Source organism: Microcebus murinus, chromosome 16, assembly GCF_040939455.1.
Source record: "Microcebus murinus isolate Inina chromosome 16, M.murinus_Inina_mat1.0, whole genome shotgun sequence".
Lineage (NCBI taxonomy): Eukaryota > Metazoa > Chordata > Mammalia > Primates > Cheirogaleidae > Microcebus > Microcebus murinus.
This window is the reverse complement of record NC_134119.1, coordinates 53437448-53463227: the sequence shown is the minus strand read 5'-3', so window position 1 is coordinate 53463227 and position 25780 is coordinate 53437448. Positions and strand designations below refer to the sequence as shown.

Below are 25780 nucleotides of genomic sequence, written 5' to 3'. Positions count from 1 at the left end.
GGGCACCAGGCTCCAACTAGGCTCTCTCTTGTATCCACTACGTCAGATCTGCACAACTGTCTTATACAGGACAGTTATCATTACACCATGTGTCAGATGAATACGGAGAATTCAAGTCACTTGCCCAAGATCATGAAGCTAGGTAGGGGCCAACCTGAGGTCTGAAGCCAGGTCTGCCTAGAAAGCCCGGGCTCCTCCCGCCATGACAGGCTGTGCACTGTGGCTGTGCTTTAACTGGGCCCCCGGAGCATGCCACACCCACCCAGGCTCGTCCTGATGGGCTGCAAAGCTCAAATCTGCCCTACAAGGGCAAGGCAGCCCATTCCCAGCTCTTTCCCTAGTAGCACACGAAGTCCCGACCACATGCCCAGCAGGTGTACACGCCCAGCAGGTGGTACTCAGTGCACGTGTCCTTCAGTGGGGTGCTGCAACTTAACTCCCTGGGAGCGCTCCCTGAAAGCAGGCACAAGTGCGCTTCTGTAACCACAGCCGAGGCTCGGACACCCACAGCAGCTGCGTCAGTGACTCTCAGGTGACCCACTATTCAGACCTGTTCGAGTGGGGCGAAGGTCAAGCTGTAACCAATTGAGCTATCTGTGCCTCCCTTCCTGTTTCTATCCACAGTGCTGCCTGACCACATGGCCCACTGCAGCTTCTCTGAACTCATCCCGGCCCTGAGGGCCGCCCAGTTCCAGAATTGTTCTTGGCTCTATTAAACTCTGCTCAATTGAATTTGTCAAAGGTTTTCTTTTAACAATCCCTAATCACAGGTAAGAGAGATTCAAGCATGGGGCATCAGTAGCTTATACAAGGTCACAGCAGGTGCAGGATTCACACCCAGCGCTCTCTGTCCAGGGAAAGGCAGGCTGAGGCCCACAGAGGCAAAGTGCCCACCCTCCGCCCCGCCTGGGACCCGCCCTCCACACACACAGGGCAGTGCTATCCTCACACTGTCCACAGCCCGGCCCTCAGCCGCGCTAGAGGCCGAGCCCCCACCTTGCCCTTTTCCTGCTGGAACTCAATCTGAATGCTCGTCAGCTTGGCCCGCAGCTCCTCGTTGGCCATTTGTACCAAGTCCGTCTCTGTCTCGGGCTTCTCGCCCTTGCTCCGGCCTTTCTTAGACATGCTTTCTCTTGGTCAAGACGCTGAGAGCCGGCAGTTGACGCCCGTTCACGCCTGCCAGCCAGCAGGTGCGGCCACCAGCTCCGCCGTGCTAACCAGCTGTGCAGGGCTCCGCTTGTCCTCCGAGTAAACCACCATCACTTGGGATCCTGAGGAGAGGAGGGAAACCGAGTTAGCAAAGACAAAAGGGGGTGGGCTGGCGTCCTCCCTGCCTAGGGCACCCTGGGCCAGGTCCATGCCGATCTGGTAGATGCCTTCCACTCGCAGAACCGCCAAGCACTTCTCCAGCGGGGGCTGCAGCAGAAGCACTCAGAGGCTTGGGGGCAGAGTCCTGGGCCCAGCCTGGAGAAGCTAATTTGCATTCCTAACATTCTCCCAGGTGGTACTCCCAGGTGACCACACCTTGAGTAGCTTTAGGCCAGTCCTGCCTATGTCAAGATGCGACCACGCCACCTAAGCAGCCTGCACACCACAGTCCGCGAACATCAGAGGCCCAAGTCTCCTAGGGTGCTAGTTTCAAAAGGCAGATCCCTGGGCCTCTTCCCAGAGCTCGAGGCGTGAGGAGTGAGCGAGGCCAGGGAATCTGCGCTTCCCACCACACTCTCGTTCCAGGGCAGAGCCTGAGGACTTTGAGAAATGGGCTTTTAGACTTCCTAAAAGTCAGCAGTTCCCTCTGCTACTAGGGAGGTGATGTCACCCAGTATTACGGATGGGGAAACTGGGGCACACAGCAGTTGAGTGCCATCATGTCACACAGCTAATGAGAGAGGAGACAGTATGAACCTGATCAAGGTCCACAGCTGAAGTGGGTGAGCCGAGGCTGAACCCAAACGTCCCCTCCCTGCTCCCTCACCAGGTCCTACTGTTGTTCCCATGTGACAAACTACATCTTTCCTCAGCTCTTGTCTAGTCCCCCACACCAGGGCCTGGGTCTGTTCTTCCGCCCTGTATCCCCTGTGCCCAGAGCAGAGAGACTCCAGATGTAAGAGGCGTCCCATAAGGACTGGCTGAATGAGTGACCATGGGAGAGTCTTGGGTCCCCTGGGATGTGTCCAGTCCTATGACAGGAGTTGGGGATTCTACCTACAATCCTTGGAACACCTGCAAAGGGGTATAGTTACCAGGCCCATTTAGAGGCGAGGGAAGCAGAGCAGGGGCAGGGTGTGAAGTTAGTGAGTGTGGTGCTGCAATGAGACCCCTCAGGACAGAACGTGACATGAGAACAAGAGAACATTCTGGCATGGCAGAAAGGAATGCCAACCTCGAAAGGGCAGGCAGAAGAGATGAAGGCAGCAAGGAAGACCATAAACAGGAAGCCTGTAGATAAAGGGACACAAGAGAGAACCAGGGCAGCTGAGAGGAGATCGCAGGAAGGAGTGGCCAGGGCGCTGCTCCCCAGCGGGCTGGCTGAGGACTGGACACTGGAGCCAGCCGCGTGGAGCCAGCATGTGCTCAGCCGGTGGGTGGGCGTGGGGAGCACAGGGACTGACGCGGGAAGTGGCAGGTGGGGCACTGGAGAAGGATCTGGGGTGAGGTCTCATCGATGCCAGTGGCTCCGGTGAGCGGCACTCAGGGGCCGCAAACTGAAGTTGAGCGTGAGCCGCTAGCTCTGGGGCACTGCGGCGTCCGTCCAAACTAGGAATCTGGAAGGCAACAGTGGAGGCCAGCCCCTTCCTCGCAAACAGGAAAGAGCAGTGCTTCCCAATGCACCACGAAGACTATTCCGGGCAGTTGACGTTCTCCCTGATCGATTCCAGGAAGGCTCATTCTGTCTTCAGTTGCTTTGATTTCACCTATTAGGGCCGATGCATAATTCATTCCTTACCTCTGCTGGCCTGCCGCTCCGACAGCCACAGCAGTTCTCAGAAACCGGCCTCCGCGCCGACGGCGCCCTTCCCGACTCACAGGAAGCACCCTCAGACACCACACCCAGAAAGGAAGTCAGCTCCTTCCGAGTCCATCCTGTGGCCACTGCAGGAATGCCGTTATGGAACTAACCAGAGGTACGGTCCCGACACAGACACTCGGGTGTTCGTCCCAACAACACAACGCTTGGCATAAGGGACCATTAAGTGAACGTGTCAAAACCCTGACCCAAACTGCACAAGGGGGAAAGGTTGGTGTCACAAAGAGTGGAAAAGGCAGAAGAAACGGCCAAATATAATTTATGATCTCAACCTTCACAGTCACAAATATCTACTGAGCACCTGCAAGGTCAGCTGCAGAGAGGCAAAGACAGATTCTCCCCTAACGCCCTTTAAGGGGATGCAACACATCCAACGCCTCGATCTTAGACTTCTGGCCTCCAGAATTGTAAGAGTGAATTTCTATTTACCACCTAGTTTGTGGTCACTCTTTATGGCAGTCACAGGAAATTAATATACGGGGCATGAAGGAAAAGACACTCCTGGGACACACTCAGCACTTGTTTAATGCCTTAAGATAATCAGCTTCTCAGAACAGGCATTGAATAAGCCCCGCCTCTTCCAGGGTGTGTAGCACCAGTAAGAAAAGACGGTGCCTCCCCTCCCGGCAGAGCGGCTCACATCCCTCTGTACTCACAACTCACAGCTCAGGAGGTGCGACTGGGAGACACCTGTGCCTCCCATTTGCAGATGAAAAAGTGAGGCTTGGAAAGCTGAAGTGGGTTGCCCTAGATTATTCAATTATTGGGTGGTTGCCATGGTATTTCCAACTCAGGTGTTCTACCTCCATCCCTCTGTGGCCTGACATTCTTGTAACAGGGTTGGCATAACACAGGTGCAGAAAGAAAACCAGCTCCTGCGAGACAACTCGACTCCAAACAACATCTGAAAGCAGAAATCCCTGCCCATCGCCAAGAAGACTTCTTTGCAATGCTGCCTGCTCATTCCACCAAGAATCATGTAGAGACGCCGGGATACAAAGGAGGCAGACTGACAGAGTCGAGTCCTTTCTGTGAGCAGTAAACAGTTTATCCTAAAGAATTTAGCCCCACTTTTTTTTTTTTTAACAAACATTCATTACTTAACTGGCTCTTTAAAAAAAATCTCTGAATAAGTATATGCCTTTTTTTTATTTTTTATTTTAGTTTGCCCCATTTTTTTATTTTAGCATATTATGTGGGTACAAGTGTTAAGGTTACATATATGCCCCATGCCCCCCTCCCCCCTCGAGTAAGAGCTTCAAGCATGTCCATCCCCCAAACGTTGCACATCTTACTCGTGGTTGTAAGTATATGCCTTTGGTTTAAATATCTGCAAGTAGATTGTGTCAACTTAAAAAGCTACAAAAGTATTCCTATCGTGGGCTCAGTAATATCCTTCTTGGGAATTTATTCTAAGCAAATAATTCCCCAAAGGAAAAAGTCATACACCTAAAGATGCTGAGTATGGTATAATCTGAATTGCTAACAGCAGTGGGAAACCTGAACAACTTAAGGGCCCCAAAGCCAGCCGGGGGACGGCTGGGGGAGGGCAAGGCCCATCAGGAACCAGGCAGCAGCCCAGGCAAAGGTGGGGAGGAAAGCTGAGCGGCAGCAGCAGCAGGTGAGCCTGCCGTGCAGAGCCCAAAAAGACGGGGAATGGTGCTTTTCATCAGCTCACATCTGGCAATTTTTAAGCTTCATTTTGAGTCCCATGATTGTTGTAACGCTGTTTGTGCAATCAATAAAATAATGAAGGAGATGGTACTGGGTTCCTTTTGAGCAGAACTGAACTAGCAGAGTGGCACTGACTCCTCCCATGGGTTCTCGGTGGTCCCTTCCCGCATCTCCGAGACAGGGGCGTCAGAGTCTCCACTCCAGAGAGTTGCTGCAGGATTAAATCACTTCATGTTTGCAAAGTTCTTGGCACAGTTCTTGGCACATAGCAATGCTCAAAATATGTCAGCTTCTTCATCGTCATCATCACCACCCCAGTTGGCACATTCTGCCTGATTGGCTAGTAATGTCCATAGTTTGATCCGAGATTTTGCCTGTGACTCTACTGAAAGTTGGCTGCATAAGGAGCAGAGTGGGGGAAATGGTCCCCAGCGCTCAGGCCCATAAGGACATGACCATCTGGAGGCCAATGCTCTCTTCCCTCCAACTCCCCATGCCTTCCAAAGAACGGTGCCAGGCATCCAGAGAGCAAGCACTGGAAGCAGCCTACATGCCCAGCCAGAGGAAGCTGCTTGCACTATAAAACTGCTAATAACTCCCTCACGGCGCGCAGTGGGGCGCGTGCAGCCATCGCAGACGACAGGACGCGCACAGCCCGACAGGACGCGCAGTGAGTGCGTGCCTGGGGACTGAGGTGAGTGTGCCGCACGAGCCCTCTACTCAGGCGACCATGACCCAGCTCCAGCCAGATTCCAGAGCACGATGCAGGTGGGACACATCTGATTTTTCCAGAGAAAACAGAAATTGATTTTTATGTGAAATCTCCCAATTTGTATGTTAGGCACTAATTCAAAAAACTTTTTTTTCTTTTAAGTATTGTGTAGCCCAAACAAAATCCATCTGTGGACCAGATTTGGCCTGTGGCCATCAACTTGCAAACTCTGTTTGTCATATATTAAGTGGGAAAAGCAACTTACACAACAGTATATACAATATACTGAAGTATATATATGCATATATATAATATGTATAACTGCCTATACGTACACGTGTGTAAGTGTAGGCATTTAGCCTAGACAAATATTTATAATCTATTAAGAGTAGATATCCTTGAAGGGCATGGGATACTTGGGGTTTTTTCATTGTGTTTTGACATGATTTTTACCTAGATGTGTTTCCCAAAGTATCTACAAAGACTCTGTATTGCATATTTAGCATGAAAACAATAAAATTTTCTTGTTTTTAAAAGACTGTGCCAAAACTCAAGGAATGGCAGAGGCCTTATAAGAAAAACAACACCGTGTGATATAAATAGAAGTTAGACTGGAGCAGCTGCTGACCTGAATTCAAGTCCCACACAAGCCAGCGCTTGCTCTGGGACGTGGGAGATTTCATTTCTTATCTCTGGGCTTTAGTTTCCTGGCTGCAAGGCTGGGACAGCAGGACCCAGCCCCAGGCTGTGGAGGTTGGTGGGGGGTGCAGGGGTGACGCCAGGCTCAGGAGCCAGAGTTGCGGGGGTCTCAGCTCTGCCACTGATCAGCTGTGTGACCTCAGACAAGAGATGTTACCTCTCTGTTCCTCAGGTTCTTCATGTGCAAATGATAATTCCTTCCCCATGAAGTTGTTGTGGGCATGAAATGGTTTCATACTTTTATTTTTTATATTTTTATAATTTTGACTTCATACTTTTAAAGTGCTCAGAACAAGGCCCAGACCATAACAAGCACTCAGTAAGAGTTAACAATTTATAACTATAATGATGTGCAAACTACAAAGTCCTTTAAACAAAGGATGTTACTTGCTGATACTATAAGAATTTAGCAAACGCAAAAGGCTCCACTAGCTTTCCGATTTTCTGCCCCTTCATATGCTTGAGGTTTGCTCCATTCGAATCCCATTTCCCCTTCCATCCTCACTTTAGTGCTGCTAATTTTCAACTTCCTGCCCCCAAAAAGGCTCATTTATCCAGAGAATGTACAGTCCCATGGAATAGAGCTCGGCCACTGGGTGAGGAGGAATGGCTTCTGGAGAGACCAAACACCCCACCCAAAGCCAGTGCACGCTTCACTGTGGGTGAGTCCCAGTCCCCGCCGCAGAGCCTACTAGCTCACAGTTTGCACACAAGCCTAGCAGCTGAGCTGTCTGTTCTCCCAGCCCAGGGCAGAAGGGACACAGGAAATTGGAAGACAATGTCGTGTAAGAAGCAAATGTACAGGCAGGAAAACACAAAGAGAGCAAAGGTTTTCTAGAAAGCAAAGATTTTCTATCATACCACCACTCTGAAAATAGAGATTAAAATAATAAGTCCTTTAGTGCTTAAAAAGAAAGTCTAAGAGGTCTAGAATATTATTAATAACTTTCTTAAGAGACCTCATTCTCCAGTTATAGGAAATTAACAAAGTGCTTACTGTCTCTTCTTATACTTGTGCAAAAAAGTAAGGGGGGTAAATAAAATTTGCATAAAGCATCATAAATAAAGTCAACTAAGCTAGGTTTTCCTAACACATACTCCAGGTTCCAGGGTAAAGTGCGATAGAAAGAACCCAGAATGAGGAGCAGGAGGCTCGGTCACTTGCCCCAGCTCTGCCTCGAATCTCCGCATGGCCATGACTGTGCCCTATCACCTGGGGTTTCCTGTCCATAGGGTGTGGGCCATGCAGACAGCACTGCATGGGGGCAGGGCTGACCCAAGAGAAAGCCCGTGCAAGCCACCCACAGCCGGGCGGCCCAAGCCCCTGTGTCCCACCACAGACCCCAGGAGGTCAGGGCTGATGGGTTTTTACTATTATTATTATTATTTTATTCTTTTTTAGAGACATGGTCTCGCTTTGTCACCAGGCTGGAGCACAATGGCATCATCATAGCTCCCTTCAGCCTCCTCGAACTCCTGGGCTCAAATGATCCTCCTACCTCAACCCCGAGAGTACCTGGGACTACAGGCACACACCACCACACCTGGCTAATTTTTCTTAATTTTTAAAGACCAGGTCTCACTGTACTGCCCAGGCTGGTCTTGAACTCTTGGCCTCAAATGATTCTCCCACCTCGGCCTCCCAAACTGCTAGGATTACAGGCGTGAGCCACATCGCCTCCGGCGGGTCGTATGATGATAGAAATGATGACAGAGCAGCACCTTTACCAGCACGCTTAGGAGGACTTGGTGCCCTGGACCCTGTTCCACGCTCTGTGTGTGGCAGCTCAATCCTCGAATGGGCCCAGGTTTCCCCAACCTTCAATGTCCAGCCACCAGTCCCGTCCCCTTCTCACCAGTTCTCAAAGGCATCCCCTGCTGCCACTGCCCAGCTGCCCTCACCCCTTCCTGTCAGGGCAGAGTGCCCGCACCATCCAGGCTCCGGGGCACTGGGAGTGACCCTCCCGCTGTTCCCTGCTGACAGCCTTCGTTCCCTGCAAGTTGTCAGGCCTCTGCACTGTGCCCTCCTCCATGGCCCAGCCTGAGCCTGGAGGGGGCCGTGGTGGCACGCCTGCTGTCCCCCACAAGGCTCTGACGTGCCTGTCGCTGCCTCACAGGGCCCCTCGGACCCCCTCCTAACTGTCCCCAGCACTCAGCCCAAGCCACACTTACTGTGAGCAGCCCTCTGCCCTGCGGGCAAAGTCAGGGTATCCGCAGGGCCATCACAGCGATGAACACCTGGGCCAGCATCCCCGACCATCTGTCTCCAGGACTTGGGACCAGCAGGCGAGGATAGCCAAAAGGGACACACCCAATTTACAAATGGGAAAACTGAGGCCCAGGCAGGTCACATAGGGAGTGGCAGCCCAGCAGGGAAAGGAGAACCTGCCCCTCCCCACCCCACTGTGGTAGGCAGAGCTCACCAGGCGCTTCAGAGGCCATGGGGCAGCCACCACCCCATGTGGGCACCACCGGCCACGGCCCCAGCTCCCCGAGGTGCCCTCAGCCCCACTTTCCTGGCCGACGACATCAATCACCAACACAGCAGTGGGGCCGGGGCCGGCTGACCCTCGCCAGGACCCCGGAGACCCAGACAGAGCCTCAGTCAGGCGCACGCTGGGCCTCAGGCCATGCCTGCCACTGCTGCAGCTCCACCCACAGCCTCGCGGCCTGTGTTAGACTTTCCGCACTCCACACGTGCCACACGCTGGTACCACACACAGCGCTCAGAAACGCACACCACACACACCACACACAGGTCTGGCACACCACACACACCACACACAGGTCTCAAACACCACACAGAAACGCACACCACACACACCCCACACAGGTCTCACACACCACACAGAAACGCACACCACACACACCCCACACAGGTCTCACACACCACACAGAAATGCATACCACACACACCCCACACAGATCTCACACAACACACAGAAATGCACACCACACACACCCCACACACAGATCTCACACACCACACAGAAACACACATCACACACACAGATCTCACACACCACACAGAAACATACACCACACACACCCCACACAGGTCTCACACACCACACAGAAACACACACCACACACACCCCACACAGGTCTCACACACCACACAGAAACACACACCACACACACCCCATACACCCCACATACCACACACAGGTCTCACACACCACACAGAAATGCACACCACACACACCCCACACAGGTTTCACACACCACACAGAAATGCACACCACACACACCCCACACAGGTCTCACACACCACACAGAAACACACACCACACAACCCCACACAGATCTCACACACCACACAGAAATGCACACCACACACACCCCACACAGGTCTCACACACCACACAGAAACACACACCACACACACCCCACACAGATCTCACACACCACACAGAAATGCACACCACACACACCCCACACAGGTCTCACACACCACACAGAAACACACACCACACACACCACACACAGATCTCACACACCACACAGAAATGCACACCACACACACCCCACACAGGTCTCACACACCACACAGAAACACACACCACACAACCCCACACAGATCTCACACACCACACAGAAATGCACACCACACACACCCCACACAGGTCTCACACACCACACAGAAACACACACCACACACACCCCACACAGATCTCACACACCACACAGAAATGCACACCACACACACCCCACACAGATCTCACACACCACACAGAAACGCACACCACACACACCACACACAGATCTCACACACCACACAGAAACACACACCACACACACCACACATAGATCTCACACACCACACAGAAACGCACACCACACACACCCCACACAGAGATCTCACACACCACACAGAAACACACACCACACACACCCCACACAGATCTCACACACCACACAGATCTCACACACCACACAGAAACACACCACACACACACCCCACACACAGATCTCACACACCACACAGAAACGCACATCACACACACCCCACACAGGTCTCACACACCACACAGAAATGCACACCACACACACCCCACACAGGTCTCACACACCACACAGATCTCACACACCACACAGAAACACACACCACACACACCTCACACAGATCTCACACACCACACAGAAACACACACCACACACACCCCACACACAGATCTCACACACCACACAGAAACACACACCCCACACAGATCACACACAGAAACACACCACACACACAGGCACCCCACACAGGCCCACTAGCCAGTAGTTCCGACGAGGACGGGAAGCCCCAGGTGTCGGGACACTCTTGACTCAGACCTGCCTCCAGGCACACAGAATCCCGAGGCGGCTGGCGGCCGGAGCTGCGGGCTGACCCAGGCGACCGGGAGGGCGAGCGCGGCCCACGGCCCCGCAGGGAGGGCGCCCCGCTGGCCCGGCCGCTGCCCCTCTGGCTCTGCAGAGAAAGTGGCTCTGAGGGCTCCCCGACAGGCCGCCCCGCCCCACCCCACAGGGGAAGACGGTGCGAGGGCTCCTCTCCCAATTCAGAGATGAGGACACTGAGGTTGAGACTGAAACGCCACACATCCCACACTGAAAAAGCCACACACTGGGGCTTGCTGAAAGGCGGGTTATTCTGGAAGAAAAGAGGGTAGGCAGAGGAGACAGGGCGGAGACCGTGCGCTGGGGGAGGCCAGTGCCAGGGCGAGGGGCAGCCAGGGTGGCGGGGCAAGATTGTGAGCCCCGGCCAGGTGGCTCCGTGGGGACAGCCGCAGCCGTGGCCTCGCTGGCATGCTGGTGAGGCCACACAGGACAGCAGCAGGGACAGGACCTGGGAGGCTCTGAGGTCCAGACACGTGGCCCCACTGTGAGGAGAAGCACCGCAAAGAGAAGGCCGGCGGGCAGCGGAGGGCAGGGCACGGCTCCACACGGGCCACCCCGCTTCAGTCCTGCGAGGCCCTCCTCAACCTCCAGCCCCACACGGTGGTTCGGCCTCTCCCCAAAGTCCTTCCTAGGACAGGAAGCCCCTTGGCCTCCCCCTGGGCAGGCCCCACTTCAGAAAGCACGGCTGCAAGCCAAAGAGAAACCTTCAGGCACTGAGAAGCCACCAAAATGAGTGTGCTCCCCTTCCACACGAAGCGGCCGCGAAGGATGGGAATCAGTCCCACCTCCCAGCTCCCTTCTCTGGGAACTCACACACTGATCAGGTGTCACTAAACCCCAGTCACAGAACCCGCACATTCACCTCTGAAGCTCAGGACCACGTGGAGGGGACAGTGGCACAGCAACCACTGGGTACTGTGGGGACACTGCCTTGGACAGCCTCCACCTCCTGGTCCTAACATATCCATCCTGACATGTTCCCAAGAAGTGAAGCACAGCCAAGGTCAGGGAGAGGAGGCCACTCTAAACTGGGCAGGGTCTGGAACACAGGTGTCATGGCCAGAGACTCACAGAGCCCAGGTCCAAACTCATCATGCCAGCCCCAAAGCAAACAGAAACCTACCACTAGGGTAACACTGTGCAGTTACCTGCCGCATGCCACTTTGGCAAAGTCCTGCCCGATGAAGTGGGGGGTGGGGCGGACACAGAAAGAATTAAATCAAACTTTTAGTGTCTGCCCCAGCATGTGAGGAGCTCAGAAGCCATGATTCCCTTACACACAGGGTAAGTGAAACAAAACACGAATCAAGGACTTCTCCTAGACCCATCTGAGAAGCAAGGTCATAGGGCAAACTGCTGCCAAAACTTGGAAAGGCAGACAGGCAGATACAGAGAATTACAGCGTACCAGAGCAGAAACCTCCGCAGGAACCAGTTTAGGTTCCTTTACCAAGTACATCATGTCCAGCTTCCAACAAAAAAATTACAAGGCATACTAAAAGGCAAAAAACACAGTTTGAAGACACAGAGAAAACATCAGAACCACACTCACATACGGCAGAGATGTTGGAATGATCATACTGGAACTTAAAAATAACTATGATTAATATGCTAAGGGCTCTCACTGAGAAAGCAGACAACATGCAAAACCAGATGGGTAATGCGAGCAGAGATGGAGATTCTAAAAAAGAATTAAAAATAAATGCTAGAAATCAAAAACAGTGTGACAGAAATGAAGAGTGCCTTTGATGGACTCATTAGTAGACTGAACACAGCTGAAAAAAGTATCAGCAAGCTGAAAGCTGTGCCAACAGAGTACATCCTACCTGAAACCAAAGGAAAAGAAAGACTAAAAAGGGAATGGAATGTCCCAGGAGTGTAGGACAACCACAAAAGGTATAAACACGTGTAATGGGAATAAGAGAAGGAGAGGAAAGCAGGAAAGGAACTGAAGAAATATTTGAAGCTATAGTATCTGAGAATTTACTAAAATTAATGTCAGACACCAAACCACAAGTCCAGGAAGCTCAGAGAACGCCAAGCAGGATAAAAGCCAAAAAATCTACACTTTCCATATCATGTTCAAACTGCAGGAAAGTAAAGATTAAAAAAAATCCTGAAAGTAGCCAGAGGGAAAAAGCACCCCTAGAGAAGCAAGGATAAGAATCACATCAGACTCTTCAGAAGCCACTCAAACAAGAAGAGAAGTGAAATGCTTAAATGTTGAGTCAAGAAAAAAAACCCACCAACCTAGAACTCTGTACCCTCTGAAATTATCCTTCAAAACTGATGGAGAAATAAAGTCTTTCTCAGACAAACAAAAATCGAAAGAATTTGTTACAGATACCTGCCCTGGAAAAAAGGTTAAAAGATGTTCTTAAGACAGAAGGAAAATGACAAAGGTCAGAAACTCAGACCTATATAAAGACAGGAAGAGCTTTAGAGAAGAAAAGGGTGAAGATAAAACAGTCTTTTATTTTTCTTATTCTTAACTGATTTACCAGAACAGTTGGTCCAAAGTGACAGCAACAATGTATTTGGTGGCTGAAGCTCGTGGGTGAGTGCAGGGCGCGGAGGGCGGGCGGAGGGCTCTGTCGGGGGCGCTGCCGCCGCGCGGGGAGCCAACACGGCCATCTGAAGTGGGCTCGGATCAGGGGCAGACGTGGGGGACACTAAAAGAGGTTTCACAGCAAATACAATTGATGTTCAGAAAGGAGAGAAAATGGAGATGTCTTAAAACCACAGAAGGCAGAAAAACAGTGGAAGACAAATCAGAAACACAGAATACGGGCCACAAATAGAACACGGCCATGAACATGGAAGATACTAATCAGACTCTGTCAATAATCACTTTCAATGTCAATGGTCTAAGTACACCAATAAAAAGAGGCCGTCAGAGTGGATCAAAAACAAGACCCAACTTGTGTCATGTGCTCTGTGCTATAAGCAAGCACTGGGTCTCAAGACCAGTACGCACAAAGCCGGCCAGCTTCTGCACGCTCGTCGTCGGTTACGGAAAACGAAGGCACAAATTAATTCCCAGCCACTGTTACTCTCTCACTGTTGACACAATCTCTAAACTACAACTAAAAAAGCAAACCCTACCCCTTCTGAATTAAAAAAAGGTCTTTGTGATAAAGATAATAAGATAGAATTTTCATCATAAAAATGATACTCAAGGAGCACTTTATGGAGTAATGTGGCCCAACAGAACACAAAAAATCATGACAACGAACCTGAATGAAAAGCACAAAGAGAAAGCTGTGCCCGGGAGGGTGCTGAAGCCGGCTACGCCCCTGCACAGTCCACAGGCGCGTCCGCTCTGCCCCTGCCACGGCCTGCGCCTGCTGCGATAGAGGGCACGGCGACTCTGCTCGCGGCCCTTGGTGAGGCCCAGAAGACAAAGAAACATAAACAGTTCACTTCCGTATGAAAAAGGCTACAACGTGCTATTTATAAATAACATTATTTATGCTTTGAGAGGGAGGGAGAGAGGGGAGCAACAGAGAGACGAGGCCAATGTTAAACTCAATACTTTAAAAACCAAAGAAAAAGTTCCCAAAGAGATTAATCCTTCCCTGTGTGACACAGCAGACTCATTTAACCCTGAAGCTCTGTTCCTCCTTTGGACCTGTTTTCCAGCCAGGATGCCCATGCCCAATGGCAGGTGGTGGGCAGGTGGTGGGGATCACTGTTTTCCAAGTTTCTGGCAGAGGTAAAAGTTCTGGGACACTGTTTCCCCCAGCACTGTGTCCCTTGGCCCTGCAGCTCCGCGGGGGTGTGCCCAGGGTGTGCGCATTCTCTGCATCTCCCAGGCTCCCTGCAGCAGGCTCTCCACGATGGCCAGGCCTGTTTTGCTGCAACCTCCCAAGAGTTGTGTCCCCCACAAATTCCCATGTTGAAGCCCTTACCCTAGCACCTCAGAATGTGAATTCATCTGCAGACAGGGTATTTACGGAGGTAATTTGGGTAAAATGGGGCCATTAGGGTGGGCCCTGATGCAATCTGACTGGCGTCCTTATAGGAAAAGGAGATCGGGACAGAACACACACAGAGGGGAGACTAGGCGAGGACACAGGGAGAAGGCAACTGTCTGCAAGCCAAGGAGAGAGACCTCAGAAGGAAAGACCCTGCCGACACCTAGATTTTGGATTTCTAGCCTCCGGAACCGTAGCCCCAGAGTCGCGAGCAGTTTCTGTGTACGCCCCAGTCTGTGAGGCCGTGCTATGGCAGCCCACGCAGACCCACACACAAGATGCTCCTTGAGCCCCCCACTCCAGGATGGGCACTCCCAGGCCCCGCCTGGCTCATCCTTAATAAAAAGCCATCATGTACACAGCATTGGGCAGATTAATGTAATCTAGTCCCCTGCATATCTCTGCAGCAACCATCACAACCCCCTGGGAAGTTGTTTATTGCCCCATTTTACATATGAGAAAACAGAGGCCCTGAGAGCCACAGCCAACCTAGACTTGAACCCAAACCTTGTAAAGCCCATCCCACCAGCCCCTCTACAAACCCCACCACCCAGGAATGGCTGGCTCATGCAGAACTCACTACCATTCCCTAACAGCCTCTTGACACCGCAGCAGAGGCTGGTGTCAGGGGACTTAAGAAATGGCGAGGAGTCAAAGTAAGCAGCGAATGAACCATCCCTTCCACACGTACCCAAGCGTCTGGCATCCCAACGCAGGCATCTGTGACTCTGTATTCCAGTCTGCTTAAACCAGGATAACCATGACCATGCTCAAGCACTTCTAGAAAACCCCGGCGGTGCCCTCTCCCTCTGAGAGCAGGACTGACAGAAGCAAAGCAGGCGACAGGGACCTGTGGGAGCGTGCGGGGTGTCAGCGTCGGCTATCTGCTCAGCCTCTCGCAGTCCGAGCAAGCGGCCAAGTGCCTGCCCGCAGCCACAGCCAGAGACGGCTGCCACTCGCCCTCACTCCATTGTCCTTTGCTTTCCTGCTCTCCTTATCTCTGACAGTGTTTAGCACTAGGCAAGAGCCAAACTACGGCAAAGACTCCAGAGTTCCAAGAAATAGCCTACCCAGAGAAAATAAATAAATAAATCCGTAAGACCCTCCCCCTCCACTCGGGCTGACCGGCCGTGACCCCTGGCGGGGGGCCCTGGCTGTACACAAAAGCCCTCAAGAACGGCACACAGAAAGCAAACAGCAGCTCCTGGAAACAGAGCTGCCCATGGTATACCCCGCATTTAAACAGTGACAAGTTCATGGAATTTGACCAACTATCCCACTTTTACAGATGAGGAAACTGAGGCTCAGGGAGGTGATGCTGGAGCCGAGATTCCACCCAGGCTGTGTGACTCTGCAGCCTGCCCTCTCCAGGCCTCCTCTGCTCCACGACTCAAACTCCACTCAGTGCCCCCATTTTCACAGTAAGGAGCTGCCTGTCACTTCGCCTGAAGGGGCTCCCACTGGTGCCCTGACAGGACCTGCGCTGGCCCAGGCCCTGTCTCCTCGGTGCGGGGCTCACCCAGGCCTGCTGAGCACGGCGGCTGGGAGACGGAGCACTGCCTTCGCCCTGTCCAGGACGGCGCTGCTGCCGCCACTCTGCTGGGATTCAGGGAACTCACAAGGCTCTGATCTGCGGAGCCCTAATTGCATCACGCCTGATACAGCTCCTGAAAAGCAGTCTCACACCGGGAGACACCGCGCCAGGCAGGAACCTCCTCCAAGTGGGAAACCAGGAAGTGTGAGCTGCTCAAGCATTCCAGACGGCAGTGCTCGGGAGACTTTCCCACCTGTCCATGCTCTCTCAGCCCCAGAAAGTGACCCCAGTGGGGACCAAATGTGCCGCCCCGGGCTGCAGAAACTAGACAGCTAGAAAAGACACTTCCCAGCACCACTGGAGCTGGGTTCTGCATGTCTCTTGGGTCCATCACTCATTTAATTCATGAATCACTGTCACACAGGCTCGACTGGGACGTGGATGGAGCCAGGCGCCATTTGCGGTGCAGGCCTGTGGACAGGGCACTCTGGACCACAGCCTTCTCCTCCCTGGCCTGCGGCTGAGGCTGGAGCCAGCCCTGGGACAGCCTTCCATTATCTGAAAGGGGCCTCCCAGCTCAAAAGCCTTTGAAAACCCCTGGGGTGGTAGCGCGGCGGCTCCCAGGAGGCCAGCTGTGGGGTGCCGCTCTTGGGGGTCAATCCTGCCCGCCGCCTGCCACCACAGGCACCGCTTCCCTGTATTAGGTCCTTCTGTTTAAAGTAGCTCGACAGAGGCTTCTGCTGTCTGCACCTGAACACAGACAAAGGCTGGAGCGCCCCAGAACCTGAGTTACAGTTAAAGAGTGACACACAAAACAATCTGAAACAAAGAAGCAGAAAAACAAATATTTACTTGATGCTAACTATAGAGAGACACTACACACACCTACACCCCACCGGCGGAACGTCACATTCTAGAATCTCAGAATGGCTGTGGAGTGAAAGTGTTCCCAAGGGCCAGCTCTGGGCTCGGATTGTCTGCGTCTGAATCTTGACTCTCCCTGTGTGTCCTGGGGCAGGTGACTTGTCCTCTCTGGGCTTCAGTCACCCCCCACACACCTGAAAAGTGAGGGAGATAATAGTACCTACTGCGCAGGGCTGCTGCGAGTGTAGCATGAGTCAACACACACAGTGCTTTTGATAGGGCAAGGCACCGGTGGGCACTGAGGGACATACTGTTTTCTGCTTTGACTCCTGGGTTTACTGCATTCTCTTGAGCCTCCTTTGGCCTGGAATCTATCTCCCCACCTCCCATGCATCCTCCATGGCCTACGTCAAGTTGTGACTTTTTTCATGTGACACCACTGGAAACATACACACACCCCCAGCAGTGGTCAGCCCTGCCCTTCTCCAAGCCCCTGTGAAGCCCAGGTGCCACCTGCCTCCAACTTTAACCTCCAACTTTAACCTAGCTTTCACAGGGCTCCATAAAATTGCATTATCTGCAAGGGTCCCCCCAGCTCAAAAGCCTTTGAAAGCCACAGTGTCAGAACATTTCAATGACATTAAAAATGTTCTTGATATATGTTATGGTTAAACTGTGTTGTCCCAGATTCATATGTCGAGACCCTAACCCTAGTCCTCACACTGTGACCTCATTGGAGATAGGGTCTTTATCGAGGTTATCAAATTAAAATGAAGTCATCAGGGTCGGCTTTAATCCAACACAGCTGTTAGCCCTACAAAAAGGAGAGATCTGGACACAGACGTGCACACAGAGAGAACACCCAGGGGGTGAGGGCAGAGATTGGGGTGGTGCTTCTCCAAGCTGAGGAACACCAAGGAAGGCCAGCGAACCCCCAGCAGCCAGACAGGGCTGGCACTGAGGCTCCCTCCCAGCCCTTGGAAGGAGTCAGCCTGCTGACACCTCATCTTGGACTTCCAGCCTCCAGAACCAAGAGACAATAATTTCTGCTGTTTAAACCACCCAGTCTGTGGCACAGCTGCCCTAGAAAACTAACACATTTACTAGGTCATGAGAACAGCTGTGAAACAACGTCCCCATTTTGTGGAGACGAATCTCATACATGCAAAGAGAGAGCAAAGGCTGGGTGGCAGCGGAACACATGCTTCTCCAACTGGACATCTCGGTTGTTCCTCTTTTTCTTTTATCTGGGGGGAGGACTTTTACCAACAGTCATGTGAGACACACCCTGCCACATAAACCATGTGCGCGCCTGATGGTGGGCCTCCGTGACCGCACGCGGAGCGGTGGCTGAGCAGGGAGCACTGCCACACTGCCCCGAAAGGCCCACCAAGGACTTCCCTAGGACACAGATTCCGTGTCCCTTAGCCAAAGGCCACTTCCAGTGTGGACTGGGTCTTTCTGCAGGGATGTCCACCCACTGGGATAACACTGGAACCCACCGTGAGAGCCCCTTTGTGTGCCTTTGTCCCCACTACTCCTGGAGAATTGGAGAAATAAGTGGCGCTTACTCTCCTCTGTCTTTGCTAGGACGTTTTCCACATGGAAATGTAACACTTTCACATAGAAAGGGGATTAAAACGTGTCCCAGACAACTTGGCACAAAAGTATTTCTCTCAGCTGGTAGTATCCTTTGGACATCAAGAAAGATGTAACAAGCAAGTGCAATAAAGATAATTAATGTCCCAAAGTCAACCACAGGCACCTGTTGGAGCTTACCTGTCCTCAGCACGGTGCCAGGCAAATGGCAGGCACTCAAAAAGGGTGGGCAGGGCCCTTTACAGAATAAGAAACTGAGGCTTGAAGAGGAAAAAAGCACTTGCCCCAGACCCCAGAGCTGGGCGGCAGTAGAGCCAGGCCTATGGGGCAGGCACCTGGGACCTTAGCACCCAGCAGGGGCCGGTGATGGCTCTGGGGCGGGGTGTACGGAGGAAGGGGCCATACCCTTGTCAGTCTCGACCATCTGACTTGTATCACATAGAATGAGAAGCGGTGTCAAAAGTGGAAGACTAAACCCTTCCTGAGTCGCTGCTTTACAAAACAAACATTGACCCTTCCATAAAATCAGCACAACCGCACCTACCCTCCCAGTGCCTAGCCTGTGACTGTCCCTTCTCCTCCACTCTGGAATCCATGGGATTCCCCTCCTTAAGTCGCTGGAATTTCCATAGCCCTTGTCCACAGAAGCTGGGTAGAGAAATGCAAGAGCTATTTCTGCACTGAATGGGAAGTCCCTCCTGGATGTCAAAGCTGAGGATGGCCCTAGTGACCGTAGGCACTTCAGGACCTTCCTGGCCACTAGGCAGCCTGGGGAGCCAGTGTTCCTCGTTCCAGGCTACAGGCTCTGGGAACATTCAGCACGCCGTGGAGAGGGGATGACACTTCCTGGCGGTGTGAACTCTTTCCCCTCATTTTAAAGATCCAGCATACTCCATGAAAGAAACTTGGGAGAACACAGAAAAGGACAAGGAAGAAGAAAAAGAAATTCTCTCCTATCTCCTTCCCCCACCCCCCACCTCCATTAGGATTTTAATGACTTCCTTCTCGGCTGTTTTCCTAGGTGCCCTTTTACTTATTCTGCAAACTCATGTGTCTAGGGATCATTTTCTAGCCTGTCTTTTCCATGTCACATCATAAAATAAGCAGTTTCCATGACAATCTGAAGAGTGGGGGGTGCCACACTGTCTCATTCAGACCCGAGTTTGGAGACATCTTGGTTATTTCTATAACTGTGTCCATATTTAGAATTTTTCCCCAATTCCCTTCCCAGGAGTGGATTGCTGGGAGCTCATACCCATTTATGTCTGCGCAGGCAAGGGGAGAGGGAGCCTGCCCTGGGAGTTCTGGCTTTAATACGGGCAGTTTTCCATGTTCTGTCTTTCCTGAGTCCAGCACTTCTTGAGTGACTTTTTTCGCAGCTTCAGCCAGAGTACTACATGGATGCATCACACAATAAAATTCTAAGTATGCCTAGCAATATGACAAAGCTGTAGATTTTGCTTTTGTTTCATATTATTGGTACTTTTAAAGCTACTATATCACAACATTACTATCTCAATTCCAATCCCAAATCCTTAAAACACATCCTGCTCTCAGCTGCAGAGGCAGCTGGCATCGGGGTCCGGTGAGCGGCCTCTGGGGCGGGCTTTCCACACGAGCTGTGCCCCACCCTGCCGCTGTCCGGAGGTCTGCAGGCGACAGGGACGGGCCGATGCTCCAGGCACAGGGCCTGGCCACAGGCAGAGCTCAGCCCACCGTGGCAGAGACGGTTATAAAACCAATCCGCCGAGGGGAGCAAATGATATCTCAGGATTTTCAGGGACCTCCAAAATAAAAAATCAAGGCTGTTGTTCACAGATGAGAAAATGGAGGACAGGAGAATTTAAGTGACACAGCGGCAAATGACAGAGCTTGGCCCGGAGTCCTGGTCCCCCTCAGTCCAGTGCTCTGTGTGTATGCGTGTGTGTGAGCGTGAGTGTGTGTAGCCTCTCATCTCTGACTACACTGCCAATACAAAAAGAAAAACTCCTGCGATGCCTTCTGGGGGCAGCCTGGCGGGCTCTGGAAAGCCAAGGCTCGACACGCACTTCGGCTCTGTGCAGTGTGTGACTTCATATAAGCCCTCTACCTCGCTGAGCCTCAGCCACCCGTCTGCACAGCAAACACAGCCACAGAAAAACTCGCCTGTGAGTACTGGACAAATTAACCCACACGGAGCACTCTGCACAGCACCTGATACACACTAGAATTTGCAGAAAATGCTGTCTTAATTTTTCTCTTGTTTCCTTTGGATGCATGCTGAAAGCTTTATGAGCAGACTTAAGGGCTTCATGACTTCCTCCACCAAACCTGAGATCCGGAAGTGGAAACCTCCTCCACCATCACTAAGGCCTTGAGACGAGACACGGCTGTCATCAACTCTTCTTTGGGGCCACCTCTGAACCCAGGATGTAAGTCACCGTGGTGCCCCTCCAGCGTGTAAGTCGAAAGTGGGACAACAGGCAGGCCTGCCAGCTCTGGCCCAGGGCCCACCTGGCCTCTTAGTTTTGCCTATGGCCCCTGGATAATTTTTCTTTAATTTTCAGTTAATTTGGGTACGTCCTCTAGAACTACTGTTCTCAGAGTGTGGTCCTTAGACCAGCAGCAGTAGCAGCTCAAATTCTCTGGCCCCAGCAGGACCTACTGACACCGAAACTGGGAGTGGGCTCAGCCCTGTGGGCTTTAGCAAGTCCTGCAGGCGGTTCTAGCACTGTGCTCCAGAACAAACCGCTTTCCTTCTAAATGAAGAAGAAAAAGAGCAGCCTTGCAGCCTTTCCCTCTGGTCAGCAGAGGACAAGGGAAGGACTGTGGGACCCAGGCCGGGCAAGGCTGCCGGCTCGGGGGGGTGCCTTCCCTTCTCCTCAGCCTCCTCATCTGAGCACAGGACCACCTCAGATTAAAGGCATGAGATTAAAGCAAGCCATGAGATTAAAGCGGGGAGACTGACCCCAGCCCAGCAGAGAGCCTGGCGTGGGAAGGAGCCTCAGGAAGGAGGAGCTGCATGCCAACTCCAGCACAGGTCTGCTTTGAACAAAACTCAGGCCCTACTGGCGTCCATGTCCTGTACAGAAAACGAATTGCAAATACCATGTAAATTGGTCGTGGTTTTTTGGTGTTTTTTTTTGAGACAGAGTCTCACTTTGTTGCCCAGGCTAGAGTGAGTGCTGTGGCGTCAGCCTAGCTCACAGCAACCTCAAACTCCTGGGCTCAAGCGATCCTACTGCCTCAGCCTCCTGAGTAGCTGGGACTACAGGCATGCGCCACCAATGCCCAGCTGATTTTTTTTTCTATATATATTAGTTGGCCAATTAATTTCGTTCTATTTATAGTAGAGACGGGGTCTCGCTCTTGCTCAGGCTGGTTTCAAACTCCTAACCTCGAGCAATCTGCCCGCCTCAGCCTCCCAGAGTGCTAGGATTACAGGCGTGAACCACCACGCCCGGCCATAAATTGGTCTTTTAAAAGCCTGGTTAATCATTCCTTTCCAACTTAGGTAAAACTGTAATGACACAACAAAAAGTTGAACACTGTAATATATTAAATATACTTAACACTGAGATATGAAGAAAACCCCAGGCCTAGATGGCTTCATGGGTGAATTCTACCAAACGTTTAAAGAAGAATCAATACCAAACTCATCCAAAAAGTAGAAGAGGAAAGAACACTTCCCAACTCATTCTGTGAAGCCAGTATACCCTTGCACAAAAACTGGGCAAACACATCACAAGAAAGGAAAACTACAAACTGACATCACTTATGAACATAGATGTAAAAATCCTCAATAAGATATTAGAAAACCAAATCCTGCAACATATAAAAAGGACTATACATCACAGCCCAGTGGGATTTATGCCAGGAATGCAAAGTTGGTTTAAGATCCAAAAATCAATCCATGTTCTATACCACATTAGTAGAATAAAGGACAAAGGCTCACAATCATGTCGATAGGTGCAGAAAAGGCATGTGGCAAAATCCAACAGCCCTTCATGATGGAAACTCAACCAACTAGGAATGAATAGAAGGGACTTCCTCAACCCAGTAAAGGAGGTCTGCCAAAACTCCACAGCTCACATCACCATCAGTGGTGAAAACTGGAAGTTTCCCCCTAAGATCAGGAACAAGACAAGGACGTCCATTCTCACCACTCTGTTCAACACCAAACTCAGGTTTAAGCCAGGAAAACTAGGCAAGAAAAAGAAACAAAAGGCATCCAGATTGTAAAGGAAGAAGCAAAACTATCTCTGTTTCGAGATGACTTGATCTTGTGCACAGAAAACCCTAAGGAATCTACTAAAATAAAATAAACTATTAGACCTAATTAACAAGTTCAGTAATGTGGCAGGAAACAAGCTTAGTATGTGAAAGTAATTGTTTTTCTACATGGTATCAATGAACAATCTGAAAACGAAATTACAAAAATATCCAGATACAATTAAAAGCATGCAGGAACTTTTCTGCAACCCACGGACCAGCAAGATCATTACCAAGCAATCATGAAGGCAGCCACAACAGCGTAAGTGCCTGCCCCATGCAGGGCACCGAGCCTGGCCCTTTCCAAGCACAGCTCCTTTAACATCAGCAACCGCCCTGCAAATGGTGTTTTCCCATTTGACAGATGAAGACCCTAACGGTCGGAGAGGTGAAGTAACTTGCCCAAGGTCACAGAGCTGGCAAGGGGAGGCACCAAGATTTGAACCCAGGCAGTCTGACTCCAATACCCACCCTCGTCCCTGCACTGAGCCCACAGCCCTCAAGTCTCCCGTGGTTCTCCGCCTGCCGGCACATCAGGATCTCCTGGCGTGCTCTTGAAAATCCCTACGCCTACAGAGAACTGCCACGTGATCCAGCGATCCCACCTCTGGGTGTATACCTCAAAGAACTGAAAGCAGGGTGTTGAAGAGATATTTGAACACACATGTCCACAGAAGCATCATTCACAACAGCCAAGAGGGGAACCACCCTGTGTTAGTTAGCCAGGGCTGCCTTAACAAGGCACCACAGACTGGGTTGCTTCAACAACAGAATCTGTTTTCTCACAATTCTGGAGGCTGGAAGCCACGGCACTGGCAGGGCTGGTTCCTTCAGAGGCCTCTCGGCTTCGCTTACAGACGCGTCTTCGCCCTGGGTCCTCACATGGCCGTCCCTCGTGCGTGTCTGCATCCTAATCCCCTCTTCTTATGAGGACGCCAGTCGTGCTGGATTAGTTCCCGCCCTAATGACCTCCTTAAAGCTTACTCACCTCTTTAAAGTCCTCTCTCCAAATACAGTCACATTCTGGAGAACTGAACGTCAGGGGTTCCACACACGAACTTTGAAGGGACACAAGTCACCCCGTAACACAATGCTAGTGTCCACCAATAGAGGAATAGACAAATAAAATGAGGCAGATACATACAATGGAACATTATTCAGCTTTGAAAAGGAAGGAAATTCTGACACATACGACAACACGGATGAAACTTGAGGACATTATACTAAGTGAAAAAAGTCAGTCACAAAAAGACAAATACTAGATTAGTCAAATTCACAGAGGTAGAAAGTAGAATGGTGGTTGCCAGGGGGAATGAAGGCTGCTGTTTCATAGATTCAGAGCTTCAGTTCTGCAAGATGAAAGAGCTCTGAAGATGGGTGGGGTGATGCTGCACAGTGTGAATGTACTTACTGAGACGCCAACTCTATGTTATATGTATCTTGCCGCAGTTAAAAAAACACCAGGAGGATCTGCTATAACTGGGCTAGAGTGGGCACAGATACTGATATTTCTCTAAAGCAGCAAAGTGATTCCAGTAGTGGAGCAGGATTTGAACCTGGATCTGAGGACTCCAAAGTCCTCATTCTCCCCACCATATATTTGAAGTGACATGAGGAAATTACACGAGAAACTTCTCCAACTCATTAAGTACTTGCATGGGAATTTTAAAAAGATCAACCCGTGAAACTCACTCACTTAAGGAGCTAACTCAGTTTTTTTAAGGCACACATCAGTAACAAAGAAACAATGAGTGCCTGTCCATGTAGAATATAGACAGGCCAATCTCAGAAACATGAAAGACTATCTGGTCAATTCCCTTGGGAATCACTAGCTGAGGCAAGACTGGGCTCTGAATGACAGCTTGTCTGTCTCCTGGGCTGTGCTGGCCCCAAGTGTCTTCCAAATGGTCTTCAAGCGCATACCACTGTGGCACTCCTGGGACCGATGGCTTCAAATGGTCCCAGAGGCTCCGAGTCCAGCTCAAGCCTTCTGGCCAGGCAAACGAAGCTCTGATCACCTGCGTCCACTGCTTCTAAAGCTGTCGCAGTTCTCACTGCCCACCCTGGGCCTACGCCAACTCTCAGGCCCACCCAGGTGTAGGCTCTGCCTCCCTACCTCCCTCTGTCCAGAGGGCCTGGCCTCAGTCTGGGCACTACCTTCTCCTCGAGGCGCCGTCACTGGCTTCAGAGCACCCACAGTGCTGTGCTTCCCTCTGACACGGCTGCCCTGGCCATGCTGGGCTGACATGGCCTGCGGACTTGTTTCCATCCAATCGTTCAGCCATTCGGCAAATATTTATTGAGCCTCTCCTCTGTGCTGGATGCTGTTCTCAGCACTGGGAACACAAAGCAGACAGAAATCCCTGTGCACCTCAAGCTTCCATTCTCTGAATTCATGCCTTAGGAGCAAGGACCTTGTCTTAGTCATCTTTGTGCTTTTAGGACCTACCACAGTGCGTGGTGCTAAGTAGGTTCTCAGAGAACAGTAAGTGAAGGAATGAAAATTAGGCATGACCTCCGTTGCTAGACAGCTTTGTGAAGACGTGCGGGCTGGGTGATATGTACCTGCTAAGTGAACTCTAGCTCCAAGGTGGGTGCCAGATAGCGAGCAACAACTCGATGCCTATGGAGCATGTTTCAGACCAAGAGCGAGGCAGCTGCATTTCCCGGTGAGTCGCCTGGGAGACCAGCTCACTTACAGTCCTGAATGCTGCCTCATGCCCAGAAGATTGTCCCAGCACAGAAGAGAGGTCATTTTGCATTCTTCCCACTAAGCAAATGAGGACTTCAAGCCTCAGCTTCAGGACTCCAGGAAGTGCACGCAAACGTTACTTTCCACACAGCCCTTTGTAGCGTGCAGGACGCCACTCAGAATCCAAATGCTTCCTGTGGGCACAGGCTCCATGCAGGGCGAGTCCACCTTTTCAAGAAAACAGGAGCTGACTTTTTTCATTTTTGCCGCCCAGTTCAATTCGCCAGCCTTTCCTGGGTGCCAGCCATGCACCAAGAAACAGGAGCAGAGGGAGGGAGGCTGCCACTGCGCCTGCAGCATCTCCAGCA

At 51.5% G+C, this 25780-nt stretch overlaps 1 protein-coding gene across 3 annotated transcripts in view; it reads right to left on the bottom strand.

The window, feature by feature from the left end:
* The window catches only part of JAKMIP1 (janus kinase and microtubule interacting protein 1), a 145962-nt gene that overhangs the window by 76576 nt on the left and 43606 nt on the right, over window positions 1-25780 (bottom strand). For all 3 annotated transcript variants that reach the window (XM_012739718.2, XM_012739717.2, XM_075992947.1), the window contains exon 2: window positions 997-1271. In XM_012739718.2, the coding sequence (XP_012595172.1) occupies window positions 997-1125 (129 nt within the window). In that variant the 5' untranslated portion in view covers window positions 1126-1271. The remainder of the gene's footprint in view (window positions 1-996; window positions 1272-25780) is intronic.